This window comes from Triturus cristatus, chromosome 3_2 (genome assembly GCF_964204655.1).
Source record: "Triturus cristatus chromosome 3_2, aTriCri1.1, whole genome shotgun sequence".
NCBI lineage: Eukaryota > Metazoa > Chordata > Amphibia > Caudata > Salamandridae > Triturus > Triturus cristatus.
Window position 1 is genome coordinate 450,875,166 of NC_140584.1, and position 18,527 is coordinate 450,893,692.

The 18,527-nt window shown below is 42.0% G+C and overlaps 1 protein-coding gene across 1 annotated transcript in view; it reads right to left on the minus strand.

Annotated features, from left to right (window-relative positions):
- The window catches only part of OTOG (otogelin), a 1,045,291-nt gene that overhangs the window by 118,130 nt on the left and 908,634 nt on the right, over positions 1-18,527 (minus strand). Inside the window, exon 52 of the mRNA XM_085647044.1 lies at positions 2,678-2,782. Within this exon, the coding sequence (XP_085503170.1) occupies positions 2,678-2,782 (105 nt within the window). The remainder of the gene's footprint in view (positions 1-2,677; positions 2,783-18,527) is intronic.

Genomic DNA, 18,527 nt, shown 5'->3' on the forward strand with positions numbered 1-18,527 from the left:
ACATGACACACACACTCATAGCCATGCATTCAAACACGTGTACATGCACACAAACACATCCGTTCACAACACTCATTACCAAACATTCATACATAGACGCATACCAAATATTATTTTAAAAAACACACAGACTTACCTACAACTCTGCCTCGGAGGTCCCAGGAGGCTTGGGACTGCTGCCTTCCCTCATTGGCTGATGAGGGAAGACAGCAGTCCCAAAGTCATGACAGAGTGGGATGTGGTCAGTGAGACTGCTGACCCCACCCCACTCTGTGATGAAGCATCACTGATTGACACGCGATCCTGGGCACTTCAGGGCTTAAACCTGAAGCACCCTGGTGTGAGGCAATCAGTGACGCTACCCCTAGTCACTGAGGGCAGGTCCTCAGGGACATTTGGTGAGCTGAGAAGGTCACGTCCACAGAAGATTTAACTTCCTCAACTCAGCAAAGTTCACCTCAGGCAGCCAGGAGCCTTCGCATTTAGCTCATGTCTGGCTCCTGGCTGCCTGACCTGACAATGAACAGTGTCTGTTAGGCTGACCTTTGATCAGCCTGACTGATACTGTTCTTTAGGGGCAAAAGGTGGGGGGGGGTGGCCACTCATCCCCAATGGACCGGCCGCAGGTGCTCTAGTGTTTAGTGTTTGAGCTGAGTGATCATGAGTCCCCAATCCTGGCTGCACAAATGAGAATTACATGCAAATTGTGCTCCCGGCAAGTAGGGCATCCTATGCTAATGTTTATCATCAGGTACTCTATTTTTACCCAGATGTTGTTGGTCCATCATAATCAGGGCCTTAGAGAGAATAATGGTAGCCTCGGGGCAAACCCAACTGGCTTGCTGGTCTGACGGTCAGTGGCACTAGGCTAGAGAACAGATATTTCCCAGTATAATTATATTTTGATGTGTAGCACATTCATGGAGCTTTAAAAGGGTCTACAGAGATCACATACTATAAATACATGATTAGAAAAAGCTTTTTATCCTAACGCTAGATATTTGAGACAACTCTTGCATCATGGGACTTAGGTTCACTGTGAGACTGGAACACACTCTTGAATCTCAGGTAAGGTGTCTGTAAGGATTGAGGTTGACAATGATCAAAATTATTGCAAAAATAATTTGTTGCTCTAATTATTATTTTGAGAAAACAAATGCAACGGATATCAAGTACAAAAGGAATCCGATCTTGGACACAAATTCCATGAGAATGTTGTCAGTGAGGGACCTATGTGTGCCTTCAGAGCAGAACACAACCAAATTAATCTGCATCTGGAGTCTGTTTTGCATCATTCACCACCAATGAAAATTGCAAAATGCGCCGGAGGGAGTTAATCAATCATTTGCAACTCTTCTAGCAAACCAGGTCAGGGCATTTATAGTCCACACTGTTGCATCTCCCATAGCTCATAAAGTGAGAGGATATATTTGAGAGTCCTGGGAAGAGGGTTTTAGCAATGAGTGAATATCCTGATGCTTCCTATTATCACTCAAGGCCCGATTCACAGAGGGACTCACACTCGTTGTGGAGGCTCGCAGTCATGGCAGAGGTCCCACAGTAGTGGTGGGGATCCCGCAGTCATGGCGTGACCTCCATACAGCAGTTACCCATTGCGGAGGTCCGCTCATGAGTGCGGGTCCCCTGCCATGACTGTGGGGCCTCTTCCACGACTGCAGAGGATCTTTATGAATCGATTGCCATAGTATTTAAACTCAGGTAGCAGCTTTTGCTGATACTGAACAAATCAGTAAACAAACACTAGAGAGGAGATTTTTATGATTTTGGGGGAAACGTATGGTTAGTTTGTTATCATATCTACCACTCCATACCCACACATTTATCATTTTAACATGGTGCATCTAATATCAACTCAACTTGACGTCATTTGCTCACACCCTGAAAGGGGAGATTTTGCTCAACTTCTAAACACAAACTAAAAAGGGACCCTCAACCTTGGGAACTCTGAACAGAGGGGAAAGGCCAAGATGCCTTCTTGCTCTGACTCCAGTCCACTGACATCACTTTATACTTCATGGTTGCTTTTTTAAGTTGCTCCTCAGTGATGTAGTGTACATACGCTCTGAAATGAAACATGCCACTGATGTATTCTAGGAGGAGTCAGAGGATAATCCAGTATTAAATACTGCTTCTGCAATCTTTGAGGGGATCTGAGACCACTTTTCAATCAATGCCTTGCATTCAGCACCACATTTCATGGTGAAGGCTTATTCTAATGTGATGTGGAGAAATTAACAGCCCACCATCAATGTACCACCATACTCAGTTTTAACTCTTTAATGCTTCTAGCTTGTACCTGGCTGGGTATTATTACAGAGAACACTAAGTTGATGCCTTTATTAATTTTGTAACATGCTTTCATTTTTTTTCAGAGCATCATTTCTTTCCTGTATGTACTTTTTCTTTTGGAGAAATTAGAAAATGGAGTTTGGTTGCAATCAGTACCATTACTCATTTGCACAACTTCGTATTGTGGTTGCCTTTGGATGTAACACAAAAACTGAGGGCCATTGATTTACCTACAACAATTTTAAAAAAACACAATATTGACATGTACAGGACTTTAAAGTAAAACACTTGCTTCAGGCCAGTTAACTGACATTGAGTTTGGCATTTGTTTGCAATTGGTTTGAAAGAATATCAGGGATATGCTTACCCGATGGCTGGCAAGTGATCCATTCAATAAAGGATGAAGACAAGAAACGTTCCTACATCTACCACAGCAGGTTGATACATCTTTCGGTGGGTCATATACCTGGTTCTGAAAAATAAATGGACCAAATCCTCATTAGATATGTGTACGTTGTATAATCCCCCCCCAAAACGTTATATACTAAACAGCCTTCCTGAGCATATTTTGTGATTTACTTTATTTTAAAACATGCGCCTATGACTCATATTTGTTTTTTAATCTCCCTTGGTACACATACATCTTTTGCCAAGTTCTCACTGAGATGTTTTGTGTGTTATCACCTTAATTTGGAAACATAGGTTCTCAATTATAAGAGAGAGGTAATTTTTCATCTGCCAACATTGTGAGAAACCCATCCACAAACATCTGTGTTTCCCGAACCTCATTGAGGTTATGGGGGAATGCGTTGCTCCCAAAGGCATAGCAACTACAGGCTCTGCGACTGTGGATTCTGTCTTTACAGTCCTGACACTGTTGGCAATACTGTCATAGAAGAACCCAGTTATGGGTGCAAATGTGAGATAATTCCTGTCATTGGACCAGCCTCCAGGACTGCTACTTTAAAATAGTAGTTTCACACAGGAAAAACCTTAAAATCGACCATCGCACTGAGAGGCAATTTCCAGCACATAATGGACATTAGTTATCTGATTCCTGGAACTGGATCCCTCCTTTGGAAGTCCAAATATAGGAATCACTGAGATGATTTAACATCGTCAATGCAGAGATAGCATAGCATTTTGGACTTTCTACCATGAAGTTTATTTTCAATTAAGCAACTACTTCAGTGCATATGAGGGATGTTTGGGGGGGACGTTCCCATCTCAGTAGTGCACACATCTTGATTAGTCAGCCGGGCTGCTGCAAGTGCCTCTGCTACAACAGCAGTTTGACTGCTGGTCATCCAAATCTTAAATGAGTCCCATAGTTTTAACACTGAACTTTTCAAAGCAGTTATGTCTAAAATACAATGATAACTCTAATTGAATGAATAAATATATGCATTAATAAATAAAACAATTGCCCCCATTATACATTTCACTGATTAATCCATCTGTTCTCATGGCCTCTCAGTCCCAATAGCTTACATATGTTTATCTACGACTGGTAAAGACACTTTACAGAGATGATTTACATGACTCTCAAAACTAATAGCTGATCCTGAACTTTCATTATGTGAATACTTTTTCCAGAGAAATATTCTTAGTAATCATGAACACTTTGAACTTAATCCTCTAAAATGGCACCATAAATATATAGCTCCAGGTACAGGACACTGATGATGTACCAGGTGCACATATATTCATATGGTGTTATACTGCAATGTGTGATAGATTGATGACACTAAAATTGCATTTGGTGAGTCAGTATGTTTCTCTTCTTTGAAAGGTCATTTTGGACTTTTTACCATCCATCTCCCTTTCCCCCTAATATTTTCATCTCCCCACCCTATTCTATAATTAGTATTGTAACCTTTTACACCATCTTACTCAGAAGACTACAGACAAAAACATTTGATGGGTTCCTCCCTGCGTGCTGATCTTACAGACACACCCACTACTCCACCACGAACTTACCAGGCCAATTAGAAAAATATCAGAAAAAACATACTTAGCCTTGATTCGTGATTAAGAAGCTGACTGAATACCTCAAGTCAGACACAATCCATTAGAGCAGTAGGTGAAAAACATATTTGGGGTCCGCAGCGAAGACAGAAAATACAATTAGAGATTACCTACAAAGGCACCACATACTCTAGGCACTCAGTGGTCTTGGGCATTGATACTGCCCCTGAACACTCCAAGAAACTCTTAAAAACAATTGCTGATCTTGAGAAGCAGATAAAAGAATCAGATCTCATTACCAACCCCAGAGTAACATTAGAGAAAAGTGAAAGAAAATCGTAAATTGTAACCGAATAGAACAGGAAAAGAAAACCATCATATCAAGAGGGGCATGCAAAACTATAAAGCAGAGAAAACCTATCCATAGCTGACAGACGATTTCTCTACTAATAGACATCATTCAAATACCAGACAGAGCCGCCTGTTTGGTTGGTTAAAGATACAAAAACGTTGACATTTTCTGAAACTTCAGAGAATTCCAGTGACAGCACAGACTAGGGTGAAGGCATTAGCAGTTCGTCCATTCTTAAGGGAAAACACAATTTTTAGAATGAAGATAAAAAACACAGACTGAGACAAGGGAAAGGGAGAGACCAGAGTAGGTTCAGCAATACGCTAGGAGACCGACAGACACACCACAAATCTTACCATTGTGGTCCATCCCAAAACTACGAGTCACTTGATTCTCAGACAACACTGGTCCACGTCAAAATTCAGGAATGCAGGTCATCACACACATCCAGGACATACTACTGGGCATCCCTATTTTCAACTTTTCCAACTGCATGCTACCTTCCAGTGAGATTTCCTTACTTACCAAAAGTCTATCATTCATTCCAAATGAAAAGACAGACGTTTAAGAACTTCAGACAGAACTGCTGGACTTCCTTTTTTGACCATCCATCTAATCCCAACTCGGATGTAACTGGCCTCAAGCCCCCTCAACTTTCTCACCTCCAACAAATACAGTTCCACCAGAGATTCTTACATTTGAAAAGTTGTTTCTCAAAGACATTTTGAAGTGACAACACAGTCATGTTTAGACCATACAATGCCTACTTTCAGGAAATAATAGCTTTACATACTCATGTAGTAAACCCCTTTATGATTATAAAGTCAAAAGATAAAGGTGGGGGTGGTAGTGTTGCAAAACTTGAACTGCTAGAAGTCTGATATACATCGACAATTGGTAAACACAAACCACTTTCTAAAGTTAACCATGGTCCTTACTAAAGAGATCTAACTGGAGATGTTTATTCTCACCACAAAAGGTGCAAAGGAGGCATATGTAAGTCTGAAAAGATTTCTTTATCTCAATGTTAAAATTCCAAGGTCCCTTGTCATATACACATTGCCAAAAGTAAGTACGAATGGTAAATCCCAACTGGCAGGCAAATTGTGTCCGGATGTGGCTCCATTTGGGAACCAATGGGGCAATATGTTGACTTTTTTAAAAATCAAAAGCCTTGTCTGTCTGACCAGCTTCTATATTAGGAATAGCATGTACTTAATTACCATCATAAAACACCAAACCTTTGATCAATCTATCTCTCTCTTAAGCAACATTAAATATAGAGTCATTGTAAACAAACATCCCCCAAGTTGAAGGCATTAAGACTATACATAAAGCTTTTGATACTAGATTTAGGCACACCAGGTCCTCCTACACAATTCATTATTGCACTGTTGAGTCTGTTTCGCTTAGAATTTTCTTTTTTATTTGAATACAATTTCTTTCTAAAATTGAAGACACATCAATGGGAGAGTTTTTACCCCCGATTTATCATTTTGTTTATGGATGACATTGAATTATAGGTATTTTTATCACCCTCTAATTCATACTGCAGCGAGATTTTCTTATGGAAACAATATATTAAATCATCATTTAGATAGCGGATAGCTCACATTCGCTTCTCACAAATTTTCATGCCTAATCAAAACTGTAATAGACTAAAATTCATCATACATGGCCACATATCGAAATGTAATGTTCTTGATTTAACTGTTAAAGTCAAGAATGGTGAATTATACACCATACTCTTTTGTATGCCAACCAAAAGCAATGCCCTTCTCGCCTATTCTAGCCACCACCCCAGATCTTCAAGGGACACATTAAGACAGAGCAGTAAATAAAAACAAAATTCAAAGAATAACAGACATTGTCAGAAAAATGGATCATTAGAGTTTATCCCAAATGCCTTAAAGAGAGCCTGGTACTGTCCTAGAGAGACTTTCCTGTTACCCAATTTGAAAAACAAATCAAATAAATTAGTATGTGCTCTGACCTTCTCTCCTGTCTCTAACTTGGTTACAAAATGTATTAAGCATTGGAGCATGCTCACAGCCGCGGACCCTAAACTTCAAAGCCCTCTGTTTGCATTTAACAAAGGTAAACATCTTAAAGATCATTTGGTCCATGCTGCTATTCCATCATATACCTCCCCCATGCACTGTTACAAACATGTGGTGAATGCCACAATTGCTGGGACAGTACAAGTGCAGCTGGTGCTATGTTTGTCCTCTCACCATTGAATCAAACAAATTTGCCCATGGGAGTTTTAAAATCAGTCTCAAGAATCTTTCAAATTGCAACACCCCAATGTGGTATAAACTACTTTCTGTCCATGCAAACTGGTGTATATTGGCCAAGACAACACAAAAAATCAATATCATAAGCTATCAACAAAGAGCAGGCTCAGGTGTAAGGTCCTTACTGATTCCTTAGTAAAACATTTTGTTCAGCACAATCACTGTAAAGGTGTCTGCAGTGGCAAGTAATCTACATTATAAAGACTCCAAGTAGAGGAGGGAACATTACTCTCTTACTCAACAAAGAAGAATTTAAGTGGATTCTGCGATTGGATACCATGAATTCAAAGCTCAATCAAAAGGTAGATTAAACTATTTTACTGTAATAATGGCTGAGACATGTAGATTAATGTTGAATACACTAGTTCTCATCAGTATCTAGATACACTTGTATATAATGCAAACCTTTACATTGTTTTGACAAATAGTTGAGACACTGAGATGTACTACTCCTCTAAAAAGATGTGTGAGATCTTTGAATTTAGACCAAGATTCATACATCCCTTTCTTAAATTAATGTATTTACAATACTGTTTTTGCTTGAAAAGCCACTTCTTTCTCTGTGTGCTATACTGTGAAAATCCAGGCTCGATAGGGAACACTTTATTAATTATTGTTACCCCTTTCATTTGACCTATAGGGCAACCTCCTGTTCTGTCCTATTTCTAAAATCTCCATGGGCTAATCTGTGATGATTGAGGACCTTCTTTTACATGGTCACCCCTTTCATTAGATCAATGTGGCTGTTTGATGCCCTATTTCTGTTTTCATTTCTTCTAACATGACAGGCCACTCCTGGTTCTATTTCTATGTCTTTTGACTCCAACCCCGCAGCTCATTCATCCCTCTATTTAGCTTTCTTTCTCCAGATCTCTCTCACTAGAACATCTTCCTCGTGTGAGTATTATGTAAACTATTATGTAAACACTAAAGAGATTGCTGTAAATTGTCTTCCAATATGTGTCTTTTTGTATTATTATTAATATTATTATGATTTATTGTTTATGCTGCATTGTGTTTTTATTACACTATATATTTTTATTTATTTATGTATAGCCCACCTTTTTCTGTTTCCCCGATACCCTTTAGTAACTACTCGGGCTCATATTGATCATAGTCCAATTGTTGATCCCACATTAATAGTGGATCAAAATGCCATTGAGAAAGATGACAGACCTGTACAAAAGATTTTGCAATATTTGTTATACACACTTTTCTAGATACACTTACAAGTATTACAACTGTCTGGACACCAAGCATGTTTTCATATCTCACTGAAATTTGTTTTATAATTATTGTTTGCTCCAAGTTTATTTTGGACCATTGTTCTTTATACTAATTTACCTCAGGTCACAAGTGACTTTAGGGTTTTCGCTTGTGTTTGAATACAGCCAGTGTGGGGTCACCCTGGATGGTTCTCTAAATGTGCATGCTTCAATAAAAATATTTGCATAGCATGTCAATATAAAACTAAGCATCTCAAATCAAATGTGCTGCCTTTAGTCACCTACAGCTGACTTCAGTGGGAGGTACCATGTTTATCCATGGCACCATACTGACCACCTGCTAAATCCTTCTCATATGATCAATCATTGGCATTTCTGTAAAATGTGTTTCTTGGGGAATTAGGTTGGTGGCTTTCCAAATGACTACATTCATCACCCCATCCAACAGCTCATTAGAATCTATGACTCACAAGCGTCAAATCAGAAATGGCCTCCTTCATGGATGTGCTTGGAACTGAAAAACTGCATCAATATGGCAATGCCTGCTGATGTACTGTACGTAGGTGAAATTTCTAGCTGGCCGCAATGGAGTCAAGGCCATATACACAAGGAAGGCTCCTCAGTTAAAATGTTAACATTTGGAGATAGTCTCTGAAATGTAAATCAAAGTCATTCAGTGTGGCATGGCCCAAGGATTAGGCACGTAAGGGTTCCTTAAATTTGTATATGTTGTTGTCGAGCTCCCACTGAAACTGTTGGTTTTATCATCAAAAGCTCAAAGTGGGACAAGGATTGATTTTATACTAGCAGAGATCACATTTTACTTTTTACATTTGGGCTCAATCACATTTTATGCTCTTAAAATACTCCAGCTCAAGGTCAGGCTATTCCCATTTGCACAAAATGTTATGAGAGGGTCAAATCGTTGTTTTGCCTACTTAGGTTGCAACCTCCATAGGCACGCCTAAGTATCTTGCCCCAGTTCTCCAAAGGTTGAAAAATTCCACTCTTTTCTAACTCATGAAAAAGTTCCCTCTGATCACTCCTGAAGCCTTCAGGTTATCAGCGGTACAAAAGGGGGTGGTGATGGACGGAGCATCAGAACCAATCAAACACTCACACCCAGTCAACAGATCTGGGTTTGATCCATCACCGTTCTTTAGCCCACTCTGCCACCCGAGTTCAGACATGGCCATATGCAAATCAGTCTGACCCTGTGCCTCATGGGAACAGTCTAGCCCGAACTGCCAAGCCATGCCTTCCCTGGACCGGAAACAAGGTTCCTAGGTCCGGTTTCTGGCATTTCAGCCGTCTTCAGCCAGGCTTGCTTGAATCCAGTGGCAAAGTGAGCAAGGGACTCACGTCTGAGCATACCCTGCCAACTTATTGCGAACAAAGCGGTACAAAAGGGGGTGGTGATGGATGGAGCATCAGAACCAATTAAAACACTCACACCCAGTCAACAGATCTGGGTTTGATGCATCACCGTTCTTTAGCCCACTCTGCCACCCCAGTTCAGACATGGCCATATGCAAATCAGTCTGACCCTGTGCCTCATGGGAACAGTCCAGCCCTAACTGCCAAGCCATGCCTTTCCTGGACCGGAAACAAGCTTCCTAGGACCGGTTTCTGGCATTTCAGCCGTCTCTAGCCAGGCTTGCTTGAATCCAGTGGCAAAGTGAGCAAGGGACTCACGCCTGAGCATACCCTGCCAACCAAAACAAATCTCCTATTTAGATAAAGTAAACTTTTCTTTGGTAGGTTCCAAATTGGTTCTCCTACCAGCTGGCATTCATGCCAGTGGGTTCAGGAGGGCTCTTGGAATGAATAGAAACATCCTCATTTGGCAACTCAGAGGTAAAAGAGGTAGCGTCAAGGCTGTTCATAGCTTGCAAGTTATTCTTGTCTTATCCCAGCCGGCTAATCCCTCCAAAGTGTTCAGTCATTGATAAATCCCATGCAGTTTGGAGTCTACAGATCAGTCTACCTTTATCAGGCTAGGTTGATAATTCCAGATTGGAATGTGTTTTGACATTTGGAATTGTGATGAGTGTCAAAACTAATTTTAAGTCAGTTCTTCTGCAAGCCAAATACATTTTAGGAAGGTACTTTTCAACTAAAGGTATAACAAATCTGATTCACATCAAGACAGAGTTTGAAAACAATTGGGGAATATATTTGAATCATTTCTCTGGCATTTTCCCAAGCCGAGGTGTGAAATAAATATTTTAATCACATGTGGGCTTTTTTTAAAATAGAAAATCTACTCACAACCTCCACAGTGAAAATAACTTTTCGTCCTTGAGTCACTGTAAGGAGACTTGTTTCAAATACAGAGTCAGGCAATTTTTTATATATATACTAGGCACTCTACATGGGAGATTACTGGCACACTTTAAGAAAAGCATATTAATATGTAAAAATAAATGTTCTTCCATTGTGAAGAATCTTGTTCTTGTCATGTGTTACTTCAGTGCTCTGACCTGCAGCCCACCCAGAGCACAGTGGTGTCCAGCATATATTTATGTTGTATTAGGGTAGTGTAAATACACACTACAGGCCAAATGCGGCATTTAAATGTCATGCATTTCCTGCTCCATTTACTACAACATTACAGGAAACTTAGACAGATTAATTGAGTGAAACCAATTTTACCAGTGTCATTTTAGAGTGAGAGCACATGCACTATGTTATTGAACAGCAGTGTCACAGAGCATGGCCTCCATAAATCAGCAAAAATATGATCTAGAAAAAGCAAAAAGATCAGTGGTGACCATGCACAACAGGCTGACTTTGACCAAGTAATACAAGGGTGTCTGGGAGAATTGTATACCCTTTTCACAGAGTTAGCTGTAAAGGGCTGATTACAGATTGTTCTTTTGTTCTTTAAGACTTTACCAAACAGTTATCCTATTATGATACCATAAAATATCATTTGACCTAGGAAAAGTACAAGTGTACTTTTGTTATTAAATTGATGAAGTGTAACTTGATTTATTTGCCAAATAGAAAAGAATAAAATTGAATTTGTTGAATGTGATAGATCATTAGAAATGAAAAGAGGTCCTGAGATCTAACAAAGAAATACAATGCTATGCAAATTGCTTTATGTTTCTCTGCATTGTGAAGAAATACAGGATAATAATACTATCCTCTATGGTCTTGAGAACAAGCAAGAGGCATTGGAAGTTCAGTTGGACAATTGATCAGGTCATCAAACTGAGATTTGTTTTTCAAAGAAAAGGGTTCACCAACAATGAAAGCAATAGCCTGAAAGTCACAGCTCATGTCTTGATGAAGGAATATTCAACTTCTGTCCCAAAAGGCAAACTTTAGTGCCATTAAAATGTGTATCTAGCCACAATTCATACACATTTTATAAAAAGGACCAGTTACATGCTTCAATAGAATTTACATAGGATGTGAAAACCTACCCAGACATTTTTTTTTTTTTTTTTTTTTTTGAAACCGTTTATTACAAATCTCAAGAATATACAAATATGGGCCCACAACCTTCCGCCCGGCCGCTAGAAATGGCAGAAACATATGGCATACGTTCATAGAACACTTGGCGTTACAAAGGAGCATAAGCAGGAGTCATCAACATCATGGGCCACAGCCATAATACGTCACAGTGCGGTTTCATTTTATACAAACAACAAAAAAACAACACCCACAAGGCTACCCTACAGTCGAAAGTGGCAGCACGTGCTCCCCAATGGGGAACCCCAACTATCAGAGGAGTCCAAGGAGGGGAAGGGAAACAGAGCGAGGACTGGGGGAACCCTGTGCCCGGGGCTAGGGGAAGGGGTCAGCTAAGGGGACGGGGCTGGTGAGGCAGCAGGCAGCAACGGTGGCGCGCAAATACTCCCACGTACCCAGACATTTTTAATGAAGCCAAAACAAGAAACACAAACAATCACTATCTATGTTTCAAGAATATACGAGACACCATTGCATTTTCATTTCAAATAAGGGAAGCAGTGTGCTAGAATCAACATTTTATCATCAAAGTCTCCCAGAAGGTGACATTTGGAGAAATAATTGGTTAGTAATCAGAATATCAAAATTGTTGTTTTTATGAATTTAATAGACATTCAAGCATTAAAGGATATATAATTTCCCTCTTGAAAATAGTTAAATAAAACCAACTCATTATTATCAACCATATTGAAGCTAACATTTGGTAAAACCCAATCATTACTTTGCAAAACAAAGTATTGCACTTGAAACTCCTAACATGATATAAGCATCATCTTTCTGCAATTGGGTGGGTGTATGGGGGGGCCGACAGCAAAGAGAACTAGACATTTCTCCTGTGCTCTCCCTGCACCTCGGATAACCCCGCTATATTTCTAGGTCATGAAGAAAAATAAACCTGGAATTGTTTATTTTACTGCTTTAAAGATGCTCTGAGGCACAAGGAGACAACAAAGGAGCCATGAATGCAAGGCTGCCAGAGCTGGGCTGCAATGAGTGTACATACTGTTGCCATCGTGAATAGATAGAGAGATAAGCTGTCCTGAAAAGGGGCCTTCTCAGCCACACTGAGCCTACGGCGAATGAGGTTGGGAGTGACCGGTGAAGAACCTTGACGAGGGTGAACTATCCTGCAACATCCTGCAGAGCTCTGGGTCACTTATATGTCAACCCAGTAAGAAGCTATCAGCTTGCAAAGGTGAAGTGGTGCCTAGGTAGTTGCAGTAAGAAGCAGAGAACTGAATTGTGAGGGAAATAGCTGTGGGAGGGGGGCACATGGGATATAGGAAACAAACCCAGAGCCAGAAGTTGGAGTTTTGGGTTACATTGAGAGAACAGTGTGAGAAAAGCAAGGTACCAGTAATTGTATGGATGAAGGATACCACAGTGGCCTAATGCCAAGAAAATTGAAGGCACTGGTCCATGTATCGATTAAGTGGAAGTTGGACAAGAATAAAGGCTTATTATATCAAGGCACCATGCTTTGGAGCCTGCACTGTCTGGGGCACATTGTCTGCATATAACTGACTCTGTTACTATGCAAACAGCAAACATTCAGGAAGGATCTAAACAAGGAAAAGACTATAGGCCATGGGCAGATCCACATATTTAATGCAACTTGGCAGTGTGCGCACAGTGACAGGAATAGCTATGATTGTATATTCTGAGATTGTCTAATACTGACACATCAGCAAGATAGTTGTATGTCGGAACAACACATGGGTTTACCACGCATGCTGTTACTCCCCAGTCTTTACAACAAAAGCGTCTTTACCACGCATATTGTTCCAATGACATCTCTTAGGAAAAATACTGGACTTTAGAGTGTTATAATTTAATATTCCAACTCCGGTCTGTGCAACAGTAGAGAAAGCATTGGACTATAAAGTTCAATGCTGCTTTCCCTAAGGCAAGTCATTGTTATGACATTCGTGGTAAAGGAATACGCGGTAAAAATGCATTTATTTTGGGGGGCATGGCCAGGGAATATGGCTGCCTAGGCGTGTTCCCTCGGAGCTCCCGCCAACCAGCACAAATCTTACATAATCCTACACCAAAGTGGGCGAGGGAGGGGCTGGGCTGCCCTCACATCATCAAATCTGTGAGATATAGGCAGAGGAGGCGGCAGAGGCGCCATACAGATCGCCGAGTGCTGACGGCTTTGTGAGGTAGAGGCTGCATGTGTGTGGGCCTACCTGGGACGCAGAAGCTAGAGCGAGGAATAAGGCTCAGCGGACTGAGCAGAGCGGCTGCAGGAAGGCAGAAAGTACCTGGTAACCTCGAACTGTCACTGGGGCTGGAGGTAACGAACAGAGCCCGGAGGATCCAGATCCGAGGTCCAGATCCGTGGTGAGTCGGGCGCGGTCTTCATAGGCAGATCTTGCGGTGGGGTGACGTGTTGGTCCGCGCCCGGCTAGAGCTGTGAATCGCCCGGCAGCGCTGAGCAGCGGGGAAGGCTCTTACATGCCAGAGGGCTGTGAAGGGCCTGAAAGACTCTATAATTTAAACATAAAGTCTCGGGTTGCGGCCCTGCCAGCCGTGCCTGATTTAGGTGGGCTCCGGCCGGACCCCAGAGTGACAAGCACACCGGAGGCCAGACCAGAAAGGGTCCAAGGACGGGCCGCAGTGACTATTATTACAGGGCCAGGAAGGAAGCACAGACGTGGTAGACGGGCCACAGGCAGGTACCTAGTCCACTGCACTGACAGCAGAAAACTGCGAGGTGGGCACTTGGACATGAGCTTGTTGGTCCGGGCAGGCACCTAAAAAGATAGTAAGTGTGGATCTTTGTAGTCTACTTGTTTCACGGTTGAGGGGAAATCACGGTCTAGCCATAATAAATCACAGACCAAGAGAGGGAATCCACCAACATATGGTGGCTGATGCTGAGGAATGAAGATAGCTGCCTAAGGGTACGCCACTACACCCTTGGAGCATCGCGGTAGGTGGAGCACACAGTTCGAGCCAGTGGTGAATGAGGGGGGCGGCTGATACAGAACCCTTTAAGTGGCCCCTAGTGCACTAAATTGTCCCTGGATAAAGCTGCAGTGGACAAGCGGCACTCTTTGGGAGAAGCGGCCGGAGGAACCAATAATCCTACACCTAGAACTCGCACAGAAGGAGGAGGTGAGCCACGTATAAACTGTGGAAAGCACACCTGGAATGGCTAATGATAAGGGTGCAAAGACAGTGCACACAAATAAAATAGACAACTATGCGATGCCGCTGCATACGGATGGAGCGGCTGCGGAGGGAGGACAGAGTCCTCATACTACGGCCAAGATACCAGCCGAGATCAAGGGATCCAGAGAGCTCACCCTTCCTAAGATAGACATGGTAGCGTTGGAGGTGGGGCTGTTCCATACAGATGTATGTAAAATTTCCGATAGGGTGACAGACACTGAACAAGGTGTGTCGACCTTACAAGCAGAAGATGCCACCCTTCAAAAAACTGTGGCAGAGTTGCAGTCACACACCGAGAGATCATAATTAAGAGTCGAAGATGCCAAAGGGTGGTCTAGGAGGAATGATATACGTCTTATGGGCATAATATACAAAACAGCCTCATGTGTCTAGCAAATCTCAGGGTACAGTATAATGGGAAAGACCACTTCTTTATGGGCCCGTCGGAAGCAGATGACTGGTTAGACACTCTGGGGATTGAAATATCTCGTTGCCCCCGGGATCGGCCACAAAAAATCCCTGGGACGCAAAGTCAGAGATCACGAGTGCGCCGGCACTCGGCAGATTCAATGATAAACTCGAATGTTAGCCGCACTGGTAGGATCCTGGTCTGCCTGGATGGTACTCGCACAAACCTTTTCCACCCTGCCTAAACACTAAAGGCCGTGGGAGAGGGCAGGGATGTGGAATTCCTATAGCCTGACGCCCAGGACATATTGTTTGGGGTCAAGGGCAACAAGTTTTCATGTGTACTTTGCCCTTGGGACAAGTAGGCCCAACCCCCTGCAGCACAAAAACTTTGGCTTCCAGTTTGCAGTACCACATTATGGATCAGAAAAGGGCACTGTCTGCAGTAAAGTTAATATTTTTGCCCATATGGTAATGCTGTTCAAACCTGTATTTATAGTTCAGTAATTGAAAGCCTTTATTATTAGGGTTAGCGCTCTAAGTAAATGTTGTAAGCTCCGACTGCACTATTGACAATGGTTCCAGTATAAAAATGTGTACACACATTTTCAAAGTTTACAATATGAGGATATGTATAATGCTCCTACAATGCTCTCTGATTTGATGCAAATATTTACAGAAGTTAGAAAGCAAGATTGATGATTCTTTGCTTTCAAAATAAAATGTTTATTAAAAAAATGAAAGCAGGAAAAACATTTTGCTAAACTACTGTAAAATTTCAGGAACCATTTCTTTGCAGCATCATTTAGTAACATGTGTTGATGCATGCTAGTATTTCCCAAAAATATTCATAATGGAAAATCAGTCTAACCAGTTTCAATAAGATTATGGGAAACTAAAATAAACAAGCACTGGCAAAGCCAGTAGGTCTGAAATTGGTGGTCAGCTTTTTAGTTTTGTCAATGTGCAACTTGTTTTGGCATGGATTTTGTAAAACCATATTGGTGTGGGAGCCATCGGGCCCTCACCATTATAACAAGCATTGGCAAAAGCAAAAATAGTTTTTTTGGTCTCAAGAAGCACACACTGCCATAGTGGTTAGTGGCACTGAACAAAACTACTTTGTGTGCCGATTTGCTCTTTGTGAAAGAGCAGAATGCTGTCACACAGGGAAGCCAGCCGATACAGAGAGAGGGAGAGAGAGACAGAATTTTAATAAACAGAAAAGGTCACGGTCAAAGCAAGACCAAATTAGGGCCCCAATTATTAAAGAAAGTCTCAAAAGTGCACCCATGGTATATGTCCTTGCATTAAGTGCAGCTATAAGGCTTTCGGGAATTCCCAAGAATTTACAGAAGAGGAATAAAACTCCTAGAAAATATTTGTTAACTACATAGTAGCATGAATATGCACGTGTAGATTTGCTCATGCGAAAATCTGGGTGTTTGCAAGTTCACTTTCCCTCCAACCGCTTTTTTTCCCCAACTCCGGAAAAAGGTTTACGTCTGCCATTGTTAGGAGTAAATTCAAACATTTCTCAGTATCCGAAAAGATTAGAGAAGAGTTGTTGAAAACCCTTAAAACATGCAAGTTAGTAGGTTTGCACAGACTCAAAAGGGCATTCTAACTCTGAAACTATTGCTTACCACTATCTTCAGCCCCAGTACGTAGATCTGTGGAAACTTGGCAACATAAGGGGATTGCAAGTATTCAAACACTACTATGGTATGAGCCCTGGAATAATCAGAGAGGCTATATCAGAGCTTTTATATTATGAGATTGCTGCCATAATTTGTCGCTGCACTACATGGCACCAAGGGGGAAAGTGAATTTTGTTACAGGAGAAGTAGATTTATGAAGCAACCTGCCCCATGGACAAGTAGATATTTTATTAAATTACACACCCCTGAGAGGGGGTGAAGACAGAGATAGAGAGAAGATGGATCCTACATGGGGTGTAATTGCATAATTCACCCAAGCTAACGTATTTTGGCAGTTGGTGTCTATTTTCTATTCCATTGCTTCCTCTGCTACTGAAGGAATGTATGTTGTACTATAAATGTCATTTTATATAGTTCTTGGAGTGGGGGTAGACCGATCACCCACTACACTCAATTACTTATAGTCATGTCAGGGTGGTGTTTAGAGGTTCAGGTCAGTGGGGAGCTCACAATGGGCCACGTTCCTATGGAATAGGCTGAGTGCTCGGCCTTGCCGCCTGGGGGATGTCGGGATCACAGCTCTACGCAAAGGTTCAAGAGAAGGCTTCCTCGGGGGGGGTTGGGGCGAAGGGCATTAGGGGGAGGCCACGTTGGGGAAGGCCTTCTGGTTTGGTCCTGCTGCCTGAGGGTGGGGGGGGGGTTGCCCAAGGTTTGGGCCTGGTTTTTGTTTGAAAGGGACAGTTATGGCACGGGTCGACTGGATGGGTGATCATACTCCGCTGGAGAGACATAAGTGCTGAAAGATGAGACACAGGGCCGGGCTGGTCACTCTGTAGGTTGATTGATGTAGAACTAGGCCTAAGATGGCAGCTGATTGGAAATGCATGACCTGGAATGTTAGAGGTCTAGGCCGAGTTGTCAAACGACAGAGGGTACACTCATTTTTATGTCAATTTGGTGTATCAGTAGCCTTTTTTCAGAAAACCCACACATGAGGCCCCTATCTATAGTCTTGCGATGCAGATGGCGCAGACAGGTCTACGCGACCACCTATTCTGACTATGCCAGGGGGATCTTGATTTGGGTGGTGCCAAGAGTCCCCTTTGTCGCTAAAGAGGTAAAGATAGACCCTGAGTGGCAGTATATAATAGTCACGGGGCTATTGGATGCTAGAGAAGTATGCTTGATGAATGTTTATGCCCCCACAGGGGATGACCCATCTTTTTACGGCTCTGTCCTACATGTTTTGATGGAATATATGTGGGCGGCAGTGATAGTGGTCAGGGATCTAAATTGTGTACTTGATGGGACAATGGATTGATACCCCCCTAAAGTTAATACTAAACCAACAATGACAGGGGCACTGAGGGAAAAGATTAAGGATGCGGGGCTACACAATGTGTGGAGAGTGTGTCACCCACAGAGTAGGATATACTCCTGCCATATACCTGCTGCGGGAACATATAGCCGCATTGGTTATTGTCTGATGTCTGATGTGGCACTACAGTGGGTTAACAGTGCTTCCTACTGGGTGCGTTATATCTCCGACCACTCTCCCATGCTTTTGACACACCATACATAGGTACAGCCCCCCACGGTGCTACTATGGAGAATGAATGTGGAGGCACTATTAGATCAGGTG